This window comes from Drosophila ficusphila, unplaced genomic scaffold (assembly GCF_018152265.1).
Source record: "Drosophila ficusphila isolate 14025-0441.05 unplaced genomic scaffold, ASM1815226v1 contig_106, whole genome shotgun sequence".
NCBI classification, from domain to species: Eukaryota; Metazoa; Arthropoda; class Insecta; order Diptera; family Drosophilidae; genus Drosophila; species Drosophila ficusphila.
In genome coordinates, this window is record NW_025063993.1 from 12,669,185 (window position 1) to 12,687,579 (window position 18,395).

Here is an 18,395-nt window from a genome sequence, read left to right on the forward strand (position 1 = left end):
AGATAATTTTGGTTTTTATAAGCATATTAAAATGTTTGTCAACTCATTTGATTTGGTCGGTTACTTTTTCGGGCTTATAAAAGCTGCTGCCGAGTTTTGGGTTCAGGTCAGATTGAATTGAAGTCGTTCTCAAACAGCATCATGAGTTTTCTTGGTTTTCTAGCTGTCTTGGTCTTAGGTGAGTTTTAAGAGGTTAATTTAAATTTTTAGAAAATAATATAATACTTTTATTCCGCAGGCCTTTTCTCTACCGCTCACGCCTCTTTGGTGAAGTGCTCCTGTGATCCTGGACCTCCGGGCGAACGAGGACCTCCTGGTCCGCCTGGGCCTCCGGCAAATGGCAATGGTCTGGGAGGAAGTGGTGCTGGTTACTGGGGCTATCCACCCGGTGGACCTTTTTCCCCGAATCTTCCCTATATTCAGGGTCCCAGAGGCTTGCCAGGACCACCGGGTCCTCCTGGCTATTGTTTTCCCTGTCCGGCGGCTCCACCTATAAGGGGCTTCGGTGGAGTGCCTGTTCCACCTTTTGTTTCCACACCGGCGGTTACTGGTAATGGTGGTTTTGGTGGTGCTAACGCTGGCTCCACCGCTGTGGGCAACATTATAGTCATCCCTGCAGGAACAACAACAACAACTGGATTAACTGGGCGGGCACAGTTCTATCACATCTCACCCGATGGTCAGGTGATTCAGATCGACCGACCGCAGAATCTGCCAAGCGGTCTATTCGAAGCACCGGTGAACCAAGGTAATAGTGCTCAAAACCAACAGCCTCAGCCCACCTCGGCATCTCTGTCGGGGATAACACCACCTGCCGTGGGTCCCACTCAACCCACGAACGGAGATCTGGGAAATTCGCAGCCCACTTTACTGCCGGATAACATAGAAGATACTGTTTTTGCGGTGGGCAATCGCAAGGACTTCCTGCGAGGTAGCTCCGACGCCACCGATTGGCGAAGGATTCTGCTTCTGGGTGAGAGATCCCACGATGCCCTACTCACACCCAAGAGTACGCTGCACAATCCCAACCAGCTGGAAGACAGCATGGATAATTTTCAGCGGGCTTTGGTCGAACTGAAGGAGAAGTATGCCTCGCTCGTCACACCTCGTAGTTCTAATCAATATGCGGTAATTATTTAAAACAAAAAGTTGAGATAGGAGTTAGTTAAAAAGTTTAATAAAAACAGTACTGATAATGTCTAACAATATTCTAAAACTTGGATTTGATTTCGGATTCAATTTGAATTGGGTTTGCTTAGAAATTTTCGTTCAGAGATAGTTTAAGAACTGCAAAAATTATTTAAAGCTTGAGTCTTGCTAATTTGTTTTTATGTATATATGTACATACTTGATACAAGTACTCAGAGTAAACAGAGAATACATTTGTTAAAATCACGCAGTTACTATAAATAGAAGTACTTGATAGGGTATTCCCCAATGAGTCTTCACAGTGACAATTGTCAACAATGAAAACGCAGAACATAAACAGAACATAATCAAAAAATTCACAAGAAATATGCAATTGCCACAACTACAAACAATTTTATTAACAAACTCGACTGGCTGCCTGCCTAATCATTCTGATAAACAATTGAATTTCTGAGAAAACACAATCGAGTTATATCAGTCTGGTCTACTTAAAGTTGTATTTCCAACCGTTTATAGAGTTTATCATTTTTGTATTAAACTGACAGGGCCGGCGGAAGGTGTATACCGGGTGTTGAGCACTCCACACGCCAAATCTTAGCGGGTGTGGAATTCAACACCCCAAAATGCTTGACTTGTAGAAAAAAATTTATTTACATCCATTATTATCAGTTGAATGTATGATTCAAAACTGTTTCTCCGGCCCTGCATATAGAGTATATCGAAGAAAAACGAAGAGAAATCCCGCCTTTACCACAGCCCAATTAAATCAGTTTCTATTTAAATAGATAGATAGTAACTCTCCCAAATACTTCCCAAGTTAAGCATTTTCCAACTTAATGTAAAAACTACTTGAATAATTATGAGATTATCATAAATAAATCTTTTCAGATTGGTACTTACTCAGTTAGCTCCTTGATCTGCACTGCAATCTTTCGTCTTCTTGAAGTAAGATAATCACCGCAACCACTTTATTCGCAACATTAACACTTAACACTTTACCCTGAAATTAAATAAGAAACAAAAAAATAATAAACAATTTGTTACAAATAATAATAGTTAGAATTATTTTGTTAGTAAAAAAAGGTATTTACCTCTTTGGGTTTTTTATTCACTGCATCTTGAAGTTCACTCCAAGCAGAACGGAATAGTCATCACTGTAATGAAAAGAAGCATTCCAAAATATTAGTTAAATTATTTTATACAAATCGGTTGTTTAAAAAATACATACCCCAATGAGGTGATGCACTGCATCCTGGAGTGGAGTTCAATAGAAGATCACGCCATTCATAATTGATCCTGCAGCCTGTTGTCCAGTCCATTTATGTGGTGTCAGCATACTATATATTTCCGGTAACCGCATTCTTACAACTATTACTATATATATACTACATATATTTATATTATATGTCGCTACTTGTTTACAATTATTAATTGTGTTTGATTTTCATGTACTTCAAGTTCAATATTTGATAAAATTTACCTTTCAAATTTCTTTCATGTTCTTGAAAACTTTCAGATCTTTATCTGTTTCTTTTAGTTTCTTTGTCAAAATATTTATGATTTTTTAAAATATATAACTTAATTATTTATTGTCTAAAGGATGTACTCACTGCGTAATAACTTTGGTGCAGTGCATCCTGATGTCGAACTTCAAGTTACAAGTTGGATGGTGTCACCAATTATTTTCTGCAATCAGCCAAATACACAACCAAAAACCTGAAAAAAAAATATTAAAAAAAATTGAATTAATTAACTGCATTTTTTTTACAAAAGCCACGTCATCACATAATTAAAAAAAACTGCAACTCACCTTTTCAGTTTTGGATGCCCTGCATCCTGGAGTCCACTACATGCAGGAAGGGATCGGGCACCTTTAAGTTCATGCCAAGTCAGGTCATGATGCAGTGCATCCTAGGAGGAGTCGACCCATGGTGCACTGCATCCGGGAGTGGACTCCAGTAGGTGGAGTCGACCCAAGATGCACTGCATCCGGGAGTGGATTCCAGTAGGAGGAGTCGACCCATGGTGCACTGCATCCGGGAGTGGACTCCAGTAGGAGGAGTCGACCCATGGTGCACTGCATCCGGGAGTGGACTCCAGTAGGAGGAGTCGACCCATGATGCACTGCATCCTGGAGCGGACTCCAGTAGGAGGAGTTGGCCAGATACTCTCTCCCACTCTGGAACCACGTCACTAACACACACGCACACACATACACTTCCAGAGACCGGAAAAAGTTTCTGAGAGAAACTGCCGGTCATCCCGGAGAACTGAGAAATTGGCCAAAATCAAGGGGTATCCCACTACGAATCAGCCAGAACCACTTGGGAATTATAGGTGCGAGAAAACGAAAAAAATAATTAATTATCATTGTCGCTGACGTGGCCATATTAAATTAATTAACATTTAGTTAACATTACATTTACATTATATTAAATTAACATTATTTTAACATTAAATTAACATTACATTAATATTAAATGGATTTTTATTAACATTTTACATTTAAAATAGTTTTTTTTACCTGTTCCATTTTGATTGATTGGCTATTGAAAATTTGTGAGGTCATCACCCCACTCAAAACTGTTTCTCCGGCCCTGTAAACTGATTTATTCTGTCGATGAAGCTGAAAAATACTAGTTCTTAGAATCAGTTCTCAGATAATTTTTTTCTTTGTAGTTTTAACGCCTTTCTTTTAATGGAGATCTGTACGTCATTCTACAACTTTTAACTCTTTGCACTCAATTTAATCTTTATCAGACAAAAGCGTTATCTTTTGATCTGATTAATATACACTTAGTTGACAGGTAGCCCTCAAATTATTTATTTTTTTCGGCTCCACCCGCTAATTATCTAGATTCTAGATTTTAAAATTCAAACTAGACAGACTAAAGTTAGCAGGTATAAGCCTTAAACAACCATGCTTTTTTCTTATCACCCTCTTAAATTAGAGTAAAAAATTAACATATTTTTAACATTTTATTAGATTAACTCCTTTCGTTATGTCTCCCAATAATCAGACATGAATGTGCTTTTTGACATTGATAGTGAACCATTTTTTGCAGAGGGTAAGCCCCTTGTTGAAAAGGTACTTAACAAAAAATTGATAGATACAAATCTTGAAAGCTAATCCCGATCACACCATACCTCCCCAAGTCAAAGTATACAAAATTAAAATGTTACTTATAGTTTTAATCGACGTTGTTTGTATTGCGTATAATCAGACAGTTTAAGTGTATTTTGGTTTTTACGTTGATAGGGAAACACTTCTTATAGAATGTGCGAGAAATCCCTGATCTAAATTCTTTTCTCGAGAGCCAATGCTAGCTTGCACCTGTCGAGACTTGAGTATTCATTCAAAACGATAAAGCGTACGTGACAAGTTAATTAAGGGTCCTTCGGCCTGTCAATCAACTCCTGATTTCTAATCGCAGGCGGTTAGTCCATCGCCCACACAAGCGGCAAAGGCCATCATGTGAGGAATGGTGTTCTGTTCGTAGACTCCGGTGAAGAGGTGAGCCCAGGGACCCGAGGCGAAGACACCGACATCCTCGCCGCCATGAGTCTCCGATGTCAGGGGAACCATCGCGGGGAAGAGCTGATCAAAGTCACCACATTGTGAGCAGACTGGTGGGATCCTCGCGCTGGTGGGTTTCCGTGTTGTAGAAGTCCTCGAAACTCTTGCCATTCGCATAGCTCAAAGCCAAGTAGGGTTTGCCATCCTGGCCCTTCGCCTTGGCCGCCCCAAAGATGTCGCTTCCTCGCGGCTGGTAGCCCGAAACGCTGAACGTGTGCGAGTGATCCGAGGTCACCACAATGAGGGTCTCCTCCGGATCGGTCATCTCCCTGGCTTTCTTCACCGCCTTCGAGAGCTCGGCGGTCTCATCCAAAGCAATCCGCGCCATGGTGTCGTGATGGCTGATATCAATCTTGCCGCCCTCGACGAAAAGGAAGTATCCCTGCTCCTCGGTTTCCAGCACTTCAATGGCCTTCTGGGTCATCTCCTCCAGCGTGGGTTCGTTGTTCTCCGGATCGGCCAGCTGTTCCAGGTGATAGTGCATGTGACTCTTGCTGAACAAGCCCAGCAATCGTCCAGTTTCGGTGGCATTCACACTAAGCAGCTTCTTCTGGGTTTTCACAAAGGTGTTGCCCGCATCCAAGGCCTCGAACTCCTCGACGAGATTGCGGCCATCCGTGCGTCTTCCCTTGTCGTAGTGCTCCGGACTGTAGAAGCTTCGCTTGCCTCCGCCCAACATAACCTTGAGTTTGCTTCCCACCTCGCCGTGGATCAACTGGACAGCAATGTCCTGGAGGCCCTCAGCGAGCTCACCGCAGTCTTCTTCCAAAACGGCGTTGTTCTCCCATTCACGATCCGCGACATGGGCGTAGACGCCAGATGGAGAGGCGTGGGTCACTCGAGTGGTGGTTACCAGTCCGGCGGCTTTTCCCGCATCCATGGCCCATTTTCCCAGGGAGAAAACATGGTTCGTTTCGTTGGCCATGGCCAAGCAATCGCCTCGTTTCACGTGGGCATTCACGCCAATGGTGCCGTAATTGGCCTTCACTCCACAAAGGTACGAGGTTGAAGTACAGGCACTGTCGGGAACTATTTTATCCACCGAATAGGTTTTCGACAGACCGGTGAAGGGAAACTCCTCGAAGGAGAGCTTCAGTTCCTCGCCACCAATGTAGCTCCTTGCAGCAGCCAAAGTAGCCAAGCCCATGCCATCGCCCAAAAACAGGATAATGTTCTTGGCCTTCTTCGTGTTCCTCACAAACTCCAGCTTCTCACGGATGAGTTTCTTGCTAGCCGAGTGCCAAAACTCTTGGGTTTCTTCTCCAGAAATCGCACGCAATCTTGGACTAGTCGGCAGATGGGGATGCATTCGCTCCTCATCGACGGGAGCCTTTCCAGGAACGGCGGCACTCCAAACGATGGCCAGCAGGCCAAGGAAAGTTAGGAACTTAAGACTCAGCATTTTCGAGATGCTTTCACTGCGCCAGCCAAGTGAACACTGTACTCCCAAGGCACATGAGACCCATTAATATACCATCAGGTGCAGCTCGTGTGAGGAGTCGGTCGATAGGGCACATTTGGGAATCGGGTAATTTACGACACCTACTTGGCCAGACCGTGATACTCACGTTTTTAGGCACTTGAGATAATTAATCGATCGACCACTTTAGATTGCTCAAATCACAATAACAATCATATATAATGCGTATGTATATTACAGGAAGAATACTGCGAAAATCGGAGGCTATATAACAGGGCCAATTCCTCTATTTTGGCCAGTCTCGCGGTCACTCTCGAACCGAGCATTTCTCAGTCTTAAGTTACCGCCTTCTAAAAATGGGAAAGAGTTGTCTAATCTTGTGCCTTTTCGCTCTACTGTTCCTCCAAGTTCGGAGTGATCTGGCCGATGAGCAAGAACATGGTAAGTGGAACCGAAAGGTGCTGCGAATAAGAAAAGAGCACCCGAACGAATCCGATTCGTTTAGGGCCCCAAGCTTATCTTTGGCCAATAGGAAGAGCCCACTTTGCTTATCAAAACTCTTATTAGTTCTCTCATTTGACTTGGCTAATCTAGATCTATTTTTGTAAGCGTTCAGTCAATGACGAGTCATTTCGATTTACGACCCTGTTGTTCACGTGAAGTGAATTAGGAGAGATAATGGAAAGAATATATGTACTGTTTATTGACATTAAAAGTGCTTAATTGGTATTATAGTTTAAATGACGATTATTTATAATTCATATATTAGTTTAACCCCATTCAATTTAATTGGGTATTTATTTAAAAAATAAGCTTATGGTTTACAGAGCTTAATAAATAGTAAAGTAAAAGTTAGAATTTTCGGGTTTGTAGACATAGTTCCAATGCAAGTTAATACTCCTATAAAGTTTATTGAGGAAAATTAAGCTGTTTTCGGTTTAAACATCATCAGCATGATGCATAATAATCGCGTGATGAAATTAAAACCCAGTATAAAACGTTTTTAGCACGTTTCAATAAAGTTTTATCAGCTTTAATGCGATTAGGCGATAGCTGAAAAACCCATAAACAGCTATTATTAAAACAGATTTTTAGATCTAATCTAATACGATCAGAAAACTTGTTTACCACTTAAAAATGTAGTTTTATTAGACCAAATTTTCCGCCGATTAGTTGCTAACCGAAAGTTCGGACTTTGCAGCCCAACATCCCCGATTGCTATCATCACGAGACTTTGAAGCCCTCGACGAGGAGCTGAATACACGTTTTTGGCATGATAAGGCCCAATCGATTCTGGCCGATAAGCTGGCCGGGCATAAAAAGCTAAATGAAAACCGCGCCAAGAACGTGATCCTATTTTTGGGCGATGGCATGTCTGTCCACACGATCGCAGCCACTCGTGCTTTCATGGGCGATAGCAACAAGCAGGTCTTCTTCGAAAAGTTCCCCTACTTGGGACTGTCCAAAACGTATGCGGTGAATGAACGCACTCCGGACTCGGCCAACACAGCTACGGCTTATTTAACCGGAGTAAAGGCCAACTACGGAACCCTTGGTGTAAATGCCCAGGTCCAAAGGGGCGATTGTGTGACGAATTCGAGTAACCATGTGGAGAGCATTGGCAAATGGGCTCAGGATGCCGGAAAGTGGGCTGGTATAGTCACAACTGCCCGGGTGACACATGCTTCTCCAGGCGGAGTTTATGCCCATGCTGCTGAACGGAATTGGGAGCACGATGGCGAGATCGTTGACTCAGGGTGCAGTCCAGATATTAACACGGATATTGCCCGCCAACTGGTGGAGTGGCCAGTGGGTCAGGAACTTCGTGTTATTCTTGGCGGTGGTCGATCCTACTTCCGTGATCGATCTATGCCCGATGAGACTGGCGTTGCGGGCCTGCGAACCGATGGTCGGGATTTGGTGCACGACTGGCAGGAGATCAAGAAGCAGCAGGGAGCCGAGGGAAAGTATGTCTGGTCTCTCAAGGGTCTTAAGGAAACCGATATCAGCAAGACGGACTATCTGCTGGGACTTTTCGATACCTCCCATTTGCCCTATCACGGCGATCGTCGACGAACCCACTATGAAGAAGCAGAGCCATCCCTTTCCGATATGACTGAAGCCGCCATTAAATTGCTTAGCAAAAACGAGGAGGGTTACTTCCTGTTCGTCGAGAGCGGCAGAATCGATATGGCTCACCATGCCACCAAGGCGAGGAAGGCTCTCGAGGATACCGAAGAGTTCGCGGCGGCCGTGGAATTGGCTAGAAAAATGACCAACGATGAGGAGACTCTGATTGTGGTTACCTCGGATCACTCGCACACCATGTCCATCAATGGCTACCCAGTGAGTAATGGAAATAATCTTAAGTTACTCAATAAAATTTCGAAATAATTAACAAAATCCATTCTGCAAAATTTCTGTAAAACAAACTTTATAATTTTGTAATTTTTTTAACTTTCCTTTTAGTACCGTCGTCAAAACATTTTGTCCCTCGCTCCCAATTTGGCTGAGGATGATCTTCCTTTCACGGTTCTTTCTTATGCCAATGGTCCTGGTTTCGTCGATACCTACAATTCCAATACTGGACGCATAGATCTTTCCCATGTGGACACTACAAACGAGGAGTTTGCTTTCCAGGCCACCGTTCCCTTGAGTAGTGAAACCCACGGTGCCGAAGATGTTGGAGTCTTCGCTTCGGGACCCTTCGAACATCTTTTCACTGGCAACTACGAGCAGAGTGCCATCCCAGCCATGATGGCCTATGCGGCCAACATTGGACCCTTTGCCAAGGACAAACTTAATGAGTAATTAAGAGCCCATTAAAAGTTCCATACTCGAACGGAATACTCAATAAAAGACGTAAAGTTTAGAAATAGCCCAGAGGGAAGTGTACACTGCATATAATTAAGGGAAAGTCATAGCAAATAAAATACCAATATAATAAAAGGATAGAAAACATTTTATCTTAAAACAGGGGAAAACCAAAACGCTAATATTTATTTGTGATACCAAAAAATAAATAAACTGAAAGAATCCTGATGATTCATGTTGCCCTTTAAATGGGAAAACAACTGGAACCAAAACAAACAGGTAGCAACCTACTTGAAGAGCAGGTACTATGTCTGCCTACAGATGTTAATTTTGTTTTCCCAAAGGATTAGGATAAAGTTGACCTGCTTACTTGGTTCGCCTTACCATCATTAGTTGTGTTTTGAACTCTGTACTCTCAAGAACTACGCGAAAATGCTGGCTGTTCTGGCTTATACGGTTTTGGCAGTTGGACTTACTCTTGTAGTCCCGTCATACATATTCATTTTTTATGGATTCATGCGTCGCGTTGTTCATCCAGTTAAAAATAAAAAACCAGCTCTATCAAATGAGATAGTTAATCAAAAATTTAAGCAAGCTCCAGGACCTCGACCTTGGCCCATCATTGGAAACCTACATCTGCTGGATCGCTATAGAGATAATCCCTTCGCGGGATTCAGCGAGTTGGCCAAACAATATGGTGATATATACTCCCTGACTTTCGGACACACACGCTGCTTGGTGGTGAATAATTTGGAGCTGATCCGTGAGGTGTTAAATCAAAATGGCAAAGTAATAAGTGGCCGACCGGATTTTATACGATATCACAAATTATTCGGAGGCGAGAGGAGCAATTCCTTGGCACTCTGCGATTGGTCACAGTTGCAGCAGAAAAGGAGGAATCTCGCCAGGCGGCACTGTTCGCCAAGGGAATCCTCAGCCTTCTACATGAAAATGTCCCAAATTGGCTGCGACGAAATGGAGCACTGGAATCGGGAGCTGAGGAGTCGAATGATTCCTGGAGAACCCATTGAATTGAAACCTCTGATTCTGAAGGCCTGTGGAAACATGTTTAGTCAGTATATGTGCTCTTTGAGATTCGACTACGATGATGCGGACTTCCAGATAATGGTGCAGTACTTTGATGAGATCTTTTGGGAAATCAATCAGGGACACCCACTAGATTTCTTACCTTGGCTGTATCCCTTTTATCAGCGGCACCTCAACAAAATAGTCAATTGGTCATCGACCATCAGGAAAGTTATAATGGAAAGGATTATTTGTCAACGGGAGCTGAATATCGATTTGGATGAACCAGATAGAGACTTTACAGATGCTTTACTAAAAAGCCTCATTGAGGATAAAGAAGTCTCTCGGAATACGATAATATTTATGCTGGAGGACTTCATCGGCGGACACTCGGCGGTGGGAAATCTGGTGATGATGGTACTAGCCTATATTGCTAAGTATCAGCATATAGGAAAACAAATCCAGGAGGAAATCGACGCCATTACAACGGAGGAAAAAAGACAAATAAGTCTTCTGGATATGAATTCTATGCCCTACACGATGGCCACTATTTTTGAGGTTCTACGATATTCATCCTCTCCGATTGTTCCCCATGTGGCCACAGAGGATACAGTTATCTCTGGCTATGGAGTAACAAAGGGCACCATTGTGTTTATCAACAATTATGTGCTAAACAACAGCGATGAGTATTGGGTCCACCCAAAAGAATTCAATCCATTAAGATTTCTGGAGAAACCAAACGAGCAAAGCCCAAAAAATTCCAAAGGTTCCGATTCGGGAATTGAAAGCGATAAGAAGAAACTACAGCTTCGGAAGAATATTCCCCATTTCCTGCCTTTTAGCATCGGAAAGCGGACTTGCATCGGTCAGAATTTAGTTAGAGGTTTCGGTTTTCTGATTTTGGTTAACATAATGCAGAGATATAATGTCAGCAGCAATGATCTGTCGACAATTAAGATCAGTCCAGAAAGTTTGGCACTGCCAGCAAAATGTTTTCCATTGGTTTTGACACCTCGGGAGATTTGAAGGCAGTAAAAAGGAATCGCAATAATAAATGGACCTTCCTCAAAGGAGGCAAATCTGAGAAAATTGTATACATTCTAAATTAGCATATCTTTCAAAAAAAATGTTCGTATAAATCAAAGTAATGTTAAGTAATCAAACAAATTAAATAGAATAGTAAAACTATTTTACTTTCGAGTATATACTCCGATTCATTAAACGCATAAACTTAAGTTTTTGTATTTCATGTCTGTATTTTGTACGAGAAACATTCACACAATGCCCGTAGTTTTAAAACCTCACTTTACAAAAACCACATACAATCGAATTTAAAAATTTTAATATTACAATATTCGAAAAACATTTCGTTATAATAGATGACTCATACATGATTGCAATGTTGTGTAAAGCCGAATGGTAATCCATGAATAATTCATAAGCTGCTTGAACTATTTACATTTTTATTTTCTTATAGAAATCATTGGACTTGAGTCCAAGTCGAATTATATATTAGTGACATACAAACTTATAGCTGAATAAACCTAACAAGACTTTTAATCGATAAATGCGTTTTGCTTATGGTCAAAATAAAAAAATTAAAAACAAAACTTTAAAAAGTAAACTTGAGCTTAATTTTAGAGGAGTTTCATGTAAACATGTGGATTGTTTATAATTAAAGAGAATTATCTAAAAAAGACTATTGGCTAATAAATCAAACTAAGAGGAGACGGATCTGCGCTACTGGGACTCCACAAGGAGCTGCGGCTTAACGTCCACCACTGGCTGTTCGACTGACTCCGCTTCGGTCTCCTTGAGATCGCAGTTTTCTTCCTCAGGACTGCCTGTTCCACCTCCGTCGTCTACATCTAAAGTTTTTGGCAGCGGACCCAGTTTCTGTAGGATATCCACGGGCATTATCTCTGTCATGGTGGGCACAGAGTTATCAGCGAACTGAGACGGCAATTCGGGCAGAGCTGGCAGCTCAGGCAGAGGTGGCGGTGTGAAATAAGGAGCTCTAATCGCAGGCGGTGGCGAAGGGTTCGCTTCAACAGGCACGGGCACAGGTAGCGGCACGGGTAGAGGAACGGGAACCGGAACCGGCGTTGGTACCATGCTCGCCGGCTGGGTATAGCCCTGATAACCACTTCCATCCAGCACGGGAATGGGCTGAGGCAGTTCGCTAACAGGCACAGGGGAGTGTACAGCGGCACTTGGCATCGGCGGTGGTCCGCTCAGGTAATAGGGCATCCCATCCGGAATAGGCAGGGGCATCGGTAGCGACGGCGGCGGATGCTTGCTGAAGAACTCCTTCAGCATCGCCGACCGCGTGGCAGGGTCCACATGAGCGGGAATAATTGGCGGGCGGTGGCGAAGGAATCCAGGCGGAAGCGGTGGCAACCGACCGGTCTTCATCAGCATGGCAAAGTGCTTTGGATCGAAAGGCGGCCGGTTTGCTGAACGTAACACTCGTGAGTGCGACTTCACTATCGCTCCCTTGATGAAATCGAAATGGAAGTACCGGAACTTGGGCTTCTTCTGCACCAAAACGGGCTTCTCTAGATTGGCTGGCTTGGGCGTCATAGGCGGTGGTGGTGGTGGCAGAGCTAGCAGCTCGTCGCGAACCTGCTGCAGCTTGGCGGCGGCTTGCGACCGCCTCTCCTGATATTGGCGCAATGCCCGTTCCACCACCATGGCAACCACGCCGCGATCTTCGTTTTCGCTCTCATAAGTGGGTAGCACATTGTCCACAAAGTTCACGGTTTTCCTTTTGGGTTTACTAGAAAAGAAAAGGTTCATAATAAGCTTTTTAACTTTAAGGCTTTCTAATCATTAGAACTTACTCCTCAATTGGCTCTTCTGCTTCAGCTGGCAGTGGATTCTCCTGCGGTTCCATTAAGTCCTCGCCGGAAGGCACAATCTCCAAGACATTTCCCTTTTGCACTGCCACAGGCAACACCGATGCCGTGGGAATTATCGGTGTCATTGAAGGCATCTGAGCCACAGAAGGTATCGGTGTTATGGAAGCCATCGGTGCCATGGGCAGTTCCCTTAGCACTGAACCCGCCGGTTGAGTTAATGACGCAGTGCTCATTTCTCCCATGTAATCAGCATACGAATTAGAGTAATCCTCGGTGTACTGGGCATATGCCTGTTCCATGTTGTAGGCGGAGTCCATGTATGCGGCATACGCATCATAGCCCTCGCCCATTGTATCCTGATCTTCCTGCTGCATCAGTGACATGTTGTAGTAGTAGGCAGCCGCCTCCATGCCCTGGTTCTCCTCGAAATAGTTTGCAAAACTGCCGCCTTTGGGTGATATGGAGCGGGATCTCGATCTGGAATAGGATCTTCTTCTGGCTGGTGAACGGGATTTGGACCAACTGCGTCGCATGGGCGGCGATGGTGGCTTAAAGGGCAGCGGCGAACGCGAGCGGGAGAAGCGATCCCGCTCTCTGTCGCGACTGAGGGAGTGACGCAGGCGGGGGAGGAGGTGGCGAACGTGGTCCACCCATTTTGGATGGAATGGGAGACAACGAACCACGTTTTCTCTTCCCAACTATCGGTGGCAGACGTCTCCGCCTGGTCGGACTCCTGCTCCGCGTTGGACTCCTACTTAAACTCCTGCTGTGACTTCGTCCCACTTTCATTCCTCCTGCTGTTATGCCAACGATTCGTTTTGCGTATCTGGATCCCCTTCTTGGCGACGGAGGACGCCAGCGTCGTGGACTTGGGGAACGAGTCTTGGGTCTGGAGCCACGACGACGAGCTCTATTTCTAGAGATAGAACGCGATCGAGACCTGCGACGAGCAGGCGGTGGTGGACTCCTCAATATCCTGGGCTTCGATCGGGATTCGACAATAGTGGGTTTCACAATGGCAATCTCCTTAGGTGGCTTTTGCAGCGCTGGCTTAGGCGGCTCTTCTGCAGGTTTGGATGGTTCCGGTTGCTCTGGTTCATCCCTGTCGAAAATAGCCGATTTTCTTGTGAGTTTTAGGGGCGAGATGGTCAGCTTTATGGCCTCACGATTCGCATTAAAAATGTTATTTACAGGCAAGGTGACTTTTTCAACCTCCACTGGTTGCGGAGGTGCTTCTTGTTCTTCTAGTGGCTGTTGGTCCTCAGCTGCATTGCTCTTCAGTTCCTGTTTGCGATACTTGTCCATTATGGCGTTGCGTTGCATGAGAAACAGAGACTCCATTTTGAGCAGCTCCTCGGAGATCTCATCGCCGGCATCGTAGTTCTCGCGCATCATTTGAATCCTGGCCAGATTGTCTTCGAGGCTTTTTAGTTTGCGCAGATCCTTGCTGACGTTGTTCTTCTTTTGTTGCTGCTCTTTTCCAGGAATCTCCTCGAGATTTGTTTTGGAATTTTCTGCTTCTGAGACGGATTCCTCATCCGAAGAATTTTCGTCTTCGTTGTCTGACGTAGAATCCTCCTCCGATCCGCTGCTAGTGCTACTTGTTGAAGATGTCTCTGTTGCCGAGGAACTATCATCGGCAGTGGAATTGCTCAAGGAACTGTTCTTGGAGACATCCAGCATTTCGGCCTCCAAGTCCTCTTCGGACATTTTAATACTATTCATGAATTTGTCATATAACTCATGGATATTGCTCGTGGGCAGGTTCGCTTCCTTAGGTCGAGGAGGTGGCGTGCTCTTGGCATTCCACAGGGCATTAGAGTCGTCATCGTCGCCATCGAATGGAGCAGCTGGCGGAGGCAATGGTGTGACATTTATAGATGCATTGGAATTGGGGGCAGGAGTGGGCGTTGCGGGAAGAGCATTCTTCGGTATACTGGCCATTGAATCGTCGTTTTCCCAGTTGTCAATGTAGTCATCTGTATCGGGACTTTCTTGCTCTTTTGCTGGCGGAGGTGCATTGGCCGCCACTGCCCCATTTCTGACCAGTACCTCACGCTCCACATCCCTAGGGGGCGTGGCATTGCGTTCGATTTTGATGACGGTAGTGTGGTAGGCTGGCTTTTGCGGCGGCGTAAGATCCTTTTCAATCTTAACGCTTATTTCTCTATATACGTTGACTCGTTGGTGATGTTGGTCCTTTTCTATATTTTTGTCCCAATCCTCTTCACTTTCGCTTTCCTTTTTTTGAAGACGCTTCTCCTTGCTTGGAGGACGCTTCTCCTTGCTCGGAGGACGCGAGTAGGTATTCCTCCCGCTTAATACTGATTCACGCTTGAACGGATTTACATGTCTTGGCTGTCTGCTATGGTGATCGTACTCCTTACCACTAACACCAGAACTCCTAAAGCTATTTGGATGAGGTTCTGTTTTAATCTCCTTGGGCGGTCCTTTTCTCTCCTTGTATTCGTTGGTTCGGCGAAACAGCTGCTCTTTGGTAGCCAACAGGGCTTCCAAATGCAAGTCGCTATCCTCGAGCAGGGCACCTATCCTACTGTGAATCTCGCTGGCCCTGAGAAGTGGAGCCAATTTGTCAGGTTTTGGAGTGGGCGCAATAGGAATTGAAACCGGAGTCGCTTTCAGTGGAGGCGTAGTGCTTCGTTCGATAAATACAGCTGGAGCTTTATCGGCAGTGATTGATCTTGGAGGTGAGTCGGCAAATATATCGTAACCTTTGGGCTTCGGCGTTTCACTAGCTGGAGTCAGAGGCGTCTGAATCTGTGGAGGCGTCATTGGAGGAGTTCCTTCTTTGCTTACCCGGGGAGAAGAAGCCTGACCTTTTCTCTTTGAACTACAGTCATTTTCCTTAATATTTTCGTCGATGGAGTCATGAGGCGTTGCCGCTCGCATAGATCTTTCTGAACGCTTTTCCCTGGGAGTTTCCGATTCCCTTTTATTTGCTAGGTCGTCTTTCTTTTCCTTCGAAGGCTCCTGGGTTTTGTCTTTGGCGCTTTCTTTGGAGCACTTCGTGGGTGACTTTTCCCTGGATCGCCTTCTTTGCTTGTCTACGAACCGTTCGCCCAGGGTTTTAACCAACGGATTCGGCAGTTCATCATTCAAACGAGCTTCTTTAGAGTTTTCTGTTTCTTTCGTTCGGTTCGCTTCAGATTTTCCCTCTGGTGGCTTGTCTTGAATTCTTTCAGATGATTTCACATGCTGTCCTTCCCTAGACCGTTTTCTTCTCTTCTCGTTGGATCCTTCTCGTTGCTTTCGTTTCAGGTTATCCTCGAGGATTTCTTTCGGTTTCTCCTTGAATTCATCATTTGATTTTTCAGCATGCTCTTTAGATTTGTTTTTCAGCTTTTCCCTGGATAAACCTCTGTGCTTTTCCCTTGGTTTTTCTGTTGTCTTTTCCCTGGATTTGGACCTTATCTTTGACTTCGCCCGGGTGTGATCTTTCTCTTTAGGTTTTTCTGTGTTTGAATCTCTGACATGCAATCTTTCTGGTGTTTTTTGCCTCATAGTATCTGGATCCCTAGATCGGTCACCTGCTTTCCCCCTCATTTGATCTTGTAGCTGCGATCTTTCCCTTGGTTTCGTCCTTGATTCACCTCTAGTGTGATATTTCTCAAGGGACCTGTCCCTTTTCTTTGATCTGCTTCGATTTCGGTCTTGAGATCGCCCCCTACTTTTTGCTCGAATTACATCTCGCTCCCTGGACTTCTTTCTAGCACTCCCTCTCCCTAAATCCCTATCTTTGGACTTTTCTCTTGTTTTTCCTCTGCTTGTATTTTTACTCTTGGATCTCTCCCTGGTTTTTCCACGTGATGTGTCTCTTGTTTTTCCTCTCTCGATATTTCTCTGCTGGGAGTTTTCCCTGGCCTTGTCCCTGGATCGATCATTTTTGCTCGATTGCTCTTTTGGCTTTTCCTCTTTTTCGCTTGTACCTTCCTTGGATTTGGGTGCCACCTGTTCCGGTTTTGTTGTCCTGCAATTCTCATGTTTTGAATTAGCGCACTCGGAAACTAGATTGAAGACAAAGGACACAGGCGGCTGCAAGGCTGTCCATCTAAAAAAAATGTGTTTATTTTAATTTATTATGCAACTATGTGATTTACTTACACCACATCCGATTGAGGTCGCCTGCCGTGTGCTGAATTGGTGTTACTTCCCGGTCCTGGCGGCTTCGGTTGTCCAAAGGCACCTGGAGGAGGTCCTTGGGCTGGGGCACCCATCATCGGTGCTCCCATACGATTGGGAGCGGGCGGGCGACCGAAAAAGGGCGGTCGCATGCCCCTAGGCCCACCTCTGGCCATTCGGGGCATGAAACCCATTCGAGGAAAGTCAAAACAAGGTGCTCTCATATGGAATCTCAGAGGATTTATTCCTAAAAAGGGGGTGGGTGGAGCTTGTGGAAGGGCGGCGGCTGCAGCCTCCTCTTGCTTTTCCTTCCTGGCCTTTTGCACATCCTCTAGGTTCTTTAGATCCTCTCCAGAAGAATCAGAATCTGAATAGAGGCCCTCACTGTCGTCTGCCTCCTCCGATGATTTTTTAGGAGTACCCAGTGTGCCGTTTTCCTTGCGAGCCATTTCAAGGATACTAGGAGGTATCTTTCGCAGGGTTTTGCTGATCATAAGGTCCTTGGAGAGAATCTTCTTGACAGCTGGGCTACCGGGATGGTGATGGGGCGGTGTCACCACCTCCCCCGGCTCCAGACTATTGGTGTCAATGTCCTGGAGATCCTCCGGCGGTATTTCCTGGTTACATGTCGCTGTATCCTCCATGCCGTCGACTGATCCCTCCGCTGCTTGTGACATTATCACATCCGGCGACCTCGAAACGGTTTTTCTCACTCCCTTTTTTCTTATGGGCTTTCTTGTTGTTTGTGGGGAGCAGTACACGCTTTTCTTTTCGTTTTCTCAATGGCGGCGCCGCGTTGCTGCCGATTCTTCACGCTGCGCTTTCCCTCGCCGGGCGGTAATATCGATTGGGCGGCCCGGGCGGACGTCCTCGTCGGTTGCAGCGGTGCACCAGCACGGCGGTTGCGGTTTCATGTACGTTTCCGGATAATGTTTATGCCATCATGAAAAACCAAAGCTAAGCACCGTAGGAATAAGTGTGACCGCAGTGAAGTAAAAAAATACCGTTTAGTATACCGCTTATTCGATATATCGTATGTGTCATGATTTATTTGTTTAATTGTTAAAATCTTATGACCGCTAAATTTTGGAATAATTTCGACATGTTTTAAAAAGGACAGCACTTTTAGTCCCTTTCCATCTTAAAATGTTAATAAACCAGCGTTACGTTTTCACAAAAAATCAGGAATGATAGGTAACTTTTTTGTCAATATGCCTATTTCAAAATAACATGTTCAGTTATAATACATACATGAAAAAATGGAATTATGTATTTAAAAAGGTTGCTAAAAAGTAAACAATTCTAAATATTATGTTGATATGTTAACTTAAGCTTCATATCAAAATAATTCGAAAAATTGCAATAAAAAAATTTTTGAAAACAATTGTTGCACAGCATGCATGTTTAC

The 18,395-nt window shown here is 44.6% G+C and overlaps 5 protein-coding genes and 1 long non-coding RNA gene across 6 annotated transcripts; 3 read left to right on the forward strand and 3 right to left on the reverse strand.

The window, feature by feature from the left end:
• The first annotated feature begins 67 nt into the window (after positions 1–67).
• LOC108089697 (collagen alpha-2(VIII) chain) lies at positions 68–1,208 on the forward strand. Its single transcript, XM_017188044.2, has 2 exons — positions 68–178; positions 239–1,208. The coding sequence occupies exons 1-2, from the start codon at positions 142–144 to the stop codon at positions 1,138–1,140; spliced, it is 939 nt and encodes a 312-aa protein (XP_017043533.1). The 5' UTR covers positions 68–141; the 3' UTR covers positions 1,141–1,208.
• A 918-nt stretch (positions 1,209–2,126) lies between these two features.
• LOC108089714 lies at positions 2,127–2,413 on the reverse strand. The gene is made up of 3 exons (XR_001771293.1): positions 2,378–2,413; positions 2,241–2,303; positions 2,127–2,149 (listed from the first exon to the last, which is right to left on the reverse strand). It is a non-coding gene; the product is annotated as an uncharacterized LOC108089714 (long non-coding RNA).
• Positions 2,414–4,320: 1,907 nt separating this feature from the next.
• On the reverse strand, positions 4,321–6,147 carry LOC108089737 (membrane-bound alkaline phosphatase). The gene is given in 2 exon segments (XM_017188118.2): positions 4,321–4,762; positions 4,764–6,147. Coding segments are annotated over 2 exon segments (1,554 nt in total). The 5' UTR covers positions 6,129–6,147; the 3' UTR covers positions 4,321–4,573.
• A 309-nt stretch (positions 6,148–6,456) lies between these two features.
• LOC108089736 (alkaline phosphatase) lies at positions 6,457–9,188 on the forward strand. Its single transcript, XM_017188117.2, has 3 exons — positions 6,457–6,587; positions 7,348–8,492; positions 8,616–9,188. The coding sequence occupies exons 1-3, from the start codon at positions 6,503–6,505 to the stop codon at positions 8,955–8,957; spliced, it is 1,572 nt and encodes a 523-aa protein (XP_017043606.1). The 5' UTR covers positions 6,457–6,502; the 3' UTR covers positions 8,958–9,188.
• Positions 9,189–9,373: 185 nt separating this feature from the next.
• Positions 9,374–11,126, forward strand: LOC108089734 (cytochrome P450 307a1). The gene has a single exon (XM_017188116.2). The coding sequence runs from the start codon at positions 9,393–9,395 to the stop codon at positions 11,010–11,012; it is 1,620 nt and encodes a 539-aa protein (XP_017043605.1). The 5' UTR covers positions 9,374–9,392; the 3' UTR covers positions 11,013–11,126.
• Positions 11,127–11,217: 91 nt separating this feature from the next.
• On the reverse strand, positions 11,218–17,959 carry LOC108089733 (serine/arginine repetitive matrix protein 2). Its single transcript, XM_017188114.2, is given in 4 exon segments — positions 11,218–12,765; positions 12,830–13,473; positions 13,475–16,916; positions 16,970–17,959. Coding segments are annotated over 4 exon segments (5,820 nt in total). The 5' UTR covers positions 17,665–17,959; the 3' UTR covers positions 11,218–11,726.
• Between the last annotated feature and the right edge of the window lie 436 nt (positions 17,960–18,395).

What these genes read in the sequence shown, in the direction of transcription:
- LOC108089697 (XM_017188044.2), top strand. Translation starts at nt 142, where the DNA reads ATGAGTTTTCTTGGTTTTCTAGCTGTCTTGGTCTTAG. An exon ending in TCTAGCTGTCTTGGTCTTAG is followed by an intron (nt 179 to 238) that starts GTGAGTTTTAAG and finishes TTTATTCCGCAG; the next exon opens with GCCTTTTCTCTACCGCTCAC.
- LOC108089736 (XM_017188117.2), top strand. Translation starts at nt 6,503, where the DNA reads ATGGGAAAGAGTTGTCTAATCTTGTGCCTTTTCGCTCTACTGTTCCTC. An exon ending in GGCCGATGAGCAAGAACATG is followed by an intron (nt 6,588 to 7,347) that starts GTAAGTGGAACC and finishes CGGACTTTGCAG; the next exon opens with CCCAACATCCCCGATTGCTA. An exon ending in TGTCCATCAATGGCTACCCA is followed by an intron (nt 8,493 to 8,615) that starts GTGAGTAATGGA and finishes CTTTCCTTTTAG; the next exon opens with TACCGTCGTCAAAACATTTT.
- LOC108089734 (XM_017188116.2), top strand. Translation starts at nt 9,393, where the DNA reads ATGCTGGCTGTTCTGGCTTATACGGTTTTGGCAGTTGGACTTACTCTT.